A 3,110-nucleotide genomic window follows, 5' to 3' on the forward strand; every position below is an offset into this window, starting at 1 on the left:
TTAATAAAATTAATTCACATTTAATTCACATCTATTCGCATATACAAATGGTTTTCTCGTGAAAATATTTTGATGTTTGATGATACCTACTTCTTCGTATTTTATCATAGAGCAAATAAACTAGACGGCGAAATCGTCCGTAAAAGTTAGCGACCGCGTGGCTATCACCGGCTACCTTTCACCTCACTCAACGCTGCGTGCAACGGAAATCGAGCCTAGATACATTAGAAATATTTGCTCGCTGTCGTGTCTTGCTTGTGGAAATAGTGAATCGTATCTGCGTCAAAGATGGCGGACTGGTTGAAGTTCAAAGCGTTATTGAGTACAATCCCGAGAGCAGACTGATCGTACCGGTGGCAGCAGTAATTCGCCGTGTTCTCATTCTTTAGATTACATCCTCCTAGTTTAGCACCTGTGTGGGTGAAGCGGAGCGAGAGGTCAGCGTGTGTCAGGAAAAGACTCACCATGATCTTAATGAAACGCCCACGCATGGCCGAGCCCCCCGTGGATGATGAGTATCAGCGAAGACAACTGTAAAGTGAATGGCTAAGATGACACGCACATAAAAGCTTTGGTATACCTACCGGGTGGCGATATGCAATCTCTGTGCAGAGCGCACACTAGCCAAGGTAGAAACACCGCGTTGTATGTCCATCGATTGTTGTGCACCAAGACAGAACCGCCTTGAATAAAGCAGCAGCAGATGAAGTGGAAGCCAACGTTAAGCAGAATTGTATTTGGAAATATGATAGGGCGTGCGCGTGCGCGTGCGTGCGCGCGTGCGTGCGTGCGTGCGTGCGTACGTGGATGCATGCCTGTTCTGCTTGCATCTATGACAAATACGACATACGCATATACGCTCTCCTATGACGCTCCATATACGCTCTCCTATTATAGGAAGATTCTTCCTATAACAAATATTGGCGAGTCAACTTCGTTCCGCTTTACAGCTGAAATTCACTGCTTGCGTTCATAATAGCGCTCTTAAACTCCTATGATGCGCACAACACATACAACAATATTTGTCATAGGAAGAATCTTCCTATGACAAATAGTGTCATAGGAGAGCGTATTTGTCATAGATGCTAGCAGAACAGGCTGGTCTTTACGGTATGCGTACGTGATTGTGGGTGTCTAGGTTATAGCGCATTGTTTTTTGTTTCAACACACGCGCGCGCGCACGCACACACACACACACACACACACACACACACACGCACACACGCACACACGCACACACGCACACACGCACACCCGCACACATGCACACATGCACGCACACACGCACACACGTACACACACACGCGCGCACGCACACGCACACACACACACACTCGCACGCGCACGCGCGCGATATATATATATATCAAGAGCTAATAATACCTATTAAGGTATTATTAGCTCTTGATATATATGGGTATATATTCCTACGCTATCGAAGGAGCAATTACGTACCTGCCGGTGACCTCAGCCCCACAAAATCATCTGCTTTTGCTCGGAAAAAATCGTACATTGCTGGGTGAACAAAACACGCCATCTTCCAGCGGTTGCGCCAAACTGCGATGCCACTGCCCTCTATGGTGTGTCGGAACAGTGCATCAACGGTAGCCTTGGTTGTGCCCCATTTGAATCGCCATGATGCATCCATCCAGAAAACGTATCCGAACTCCTGCAGAGCCTCCTGAATGATTTAATGGCGGCACACTAGAAATCACACCCGCGCGGTTTAACAAGAGCAAGCATTGCGTCCTAAGACGCAATTGATGACGATAGCGAAGGGCGTATCTAAAAAACAAGTGTAACGGATATTGAACAAAAATGTCTGCCACTGATATCGGATACTGACAGTAACACGATACACTGTACTAGCCATCGATTGCATTGTCAATAGAATAAACACATAAATTTAGTTTCAGTGAAGAAATCCGTACTAGGACATAGAAAATGAGAGACCTATAGGGCTGCACGAGAGATTTTCTCTCTGTATGAGCGCGCGCGGCCTACCTGTATAACAGCAGGCTTGAAGGCGTAGTTATGTAGCTCTCGCACGTGGTCCGGGTAGTTCTCGTAGTGAAAACGCCGATACAGGCACCTACAGTGTTTCTTCATCTAGACCGAGAACGGGAATATAAACGCGATTACTCGTGTAACCTCGTGTATCCTCGTGTAATCTAGTGTATCCTCGTGTAACCTTGTTTAACGACCTTAAACGACACACACACATACGCGCGGAGATAATGGAAGATGTAAAAATAAAAAGAATTTTTTTAAACATTACAAGTGGGGAGATTAAGCCAGTGAGAAAAAAAAGAGAGGGTGTATGTGAGAGGAAGAAGCAGTGGGTGCGATAGAGTGTGAGTAAGAGAAAAAGAGAGGGAGAAAGAGAGAAAGCGAGAGAGAGAAGGAGCGATAAAAAAGGGATAGTGAGATAGCGAGAGAGAAAAAAAAAGAGAGAGAGAGAGAGAGAGAGAGAGAGCCGTACGTACGTTCACACGTACAGATCCAGCGTGCTATCACTGCTGCTGTATAAACACGAATGAATCGCTGCTTACGCAAACCGTATAATGGCACCACCAGGGATAGCACCGCTTCGACTAGGGAATTAAGTCATTAATTACTGACGAATACAGAGAGACGCACGAACACCTGGTGCGAGATCACCGATGGCAAACTGCGCTGCGATTATGACCGCCCACATTCACCACTCCATCGAGCGGAGAGGGAGGCAGAGAGAATATAGAGAGTATAAATGAGAGGGAGAGCGGAACGAGAGAGGCAAAAGGAGGCGAGAACGCGAAATGAAAAAAGCGCGAATATGAAATCGGGTGGGCGAGAGAGAGAGCGAGAGAAAGAGATAGAGAGAGAGAGAGAGAGAGAGAGAGAGAGAGAGAGAGAGAGAGAGAGAGAGAGAGAGAGAGAGAGAGAGAGAGAGAGAGAGAGAGAGAGAGAGAGAGAGAGAGAGAGAGAGAGAGAGAGAGAGAGAGAGAGAGAGAGAGAGAGAGAGAGAGAGAGAGAGAGAGAGAGAGAGAGAGAGAGAGAGAGAGAGAGAGAGAGAGAGAGAGAGAGAGAGAGAGAGAGAGAGAGAGAGAGAGAGAGAGAGCGAGCGAGAG

At 46.8% G+C, this 3,110-nt stretch overlaps 1 protein-coding gene across 1 annotated transcript in view; it reads right to left on the minus strand.

The window, feature by feature from the left end:
- Window positions 1-3,110, minus strand: part of LOC106810720 — a 13,806-nt gene continuing 10,696 nt past the window's right edge. The window contains exons 2-5 of the mRNA XM_014814156.1: window positions 2,005-2,109; window positions 1,456-1,681; window positions 585-683; window positions 1-412 (exon numbers count right to left, since the gene is read on the minus strand). Of these exons, the coding sequence (XP_014669642.1) occupies window positions 225-412; window positions 585-683; window positions 1,456-1,681; window positions 2,005-2,109 (618 nt within the window). The 3' untranslated portion in view covers window positions 1-224. The remainder of the gene's footprint in view (window positions 413-584; window positions 684-1,455; window positions 1,682-2,004; window positions 2,110-3,110) is intronic.

This window comes from Priapulus caudatus, unplaced genomic scaffold, assembly GCF_000485595.1.
Source record: "Priapulus caudatus unplaced genomic scaffold, Priapulus_caudatus-5.0.1 Scaffold467, whole genome shotgun sequence".
Classification (NCBI taxonomy): domain Eukaryota; kingdom Metazoa; phylum Priapulida; class Priapulimorpha; order Priapulimorphida; family Priapulidae; genus Priapulus; species Priapulus caudatus.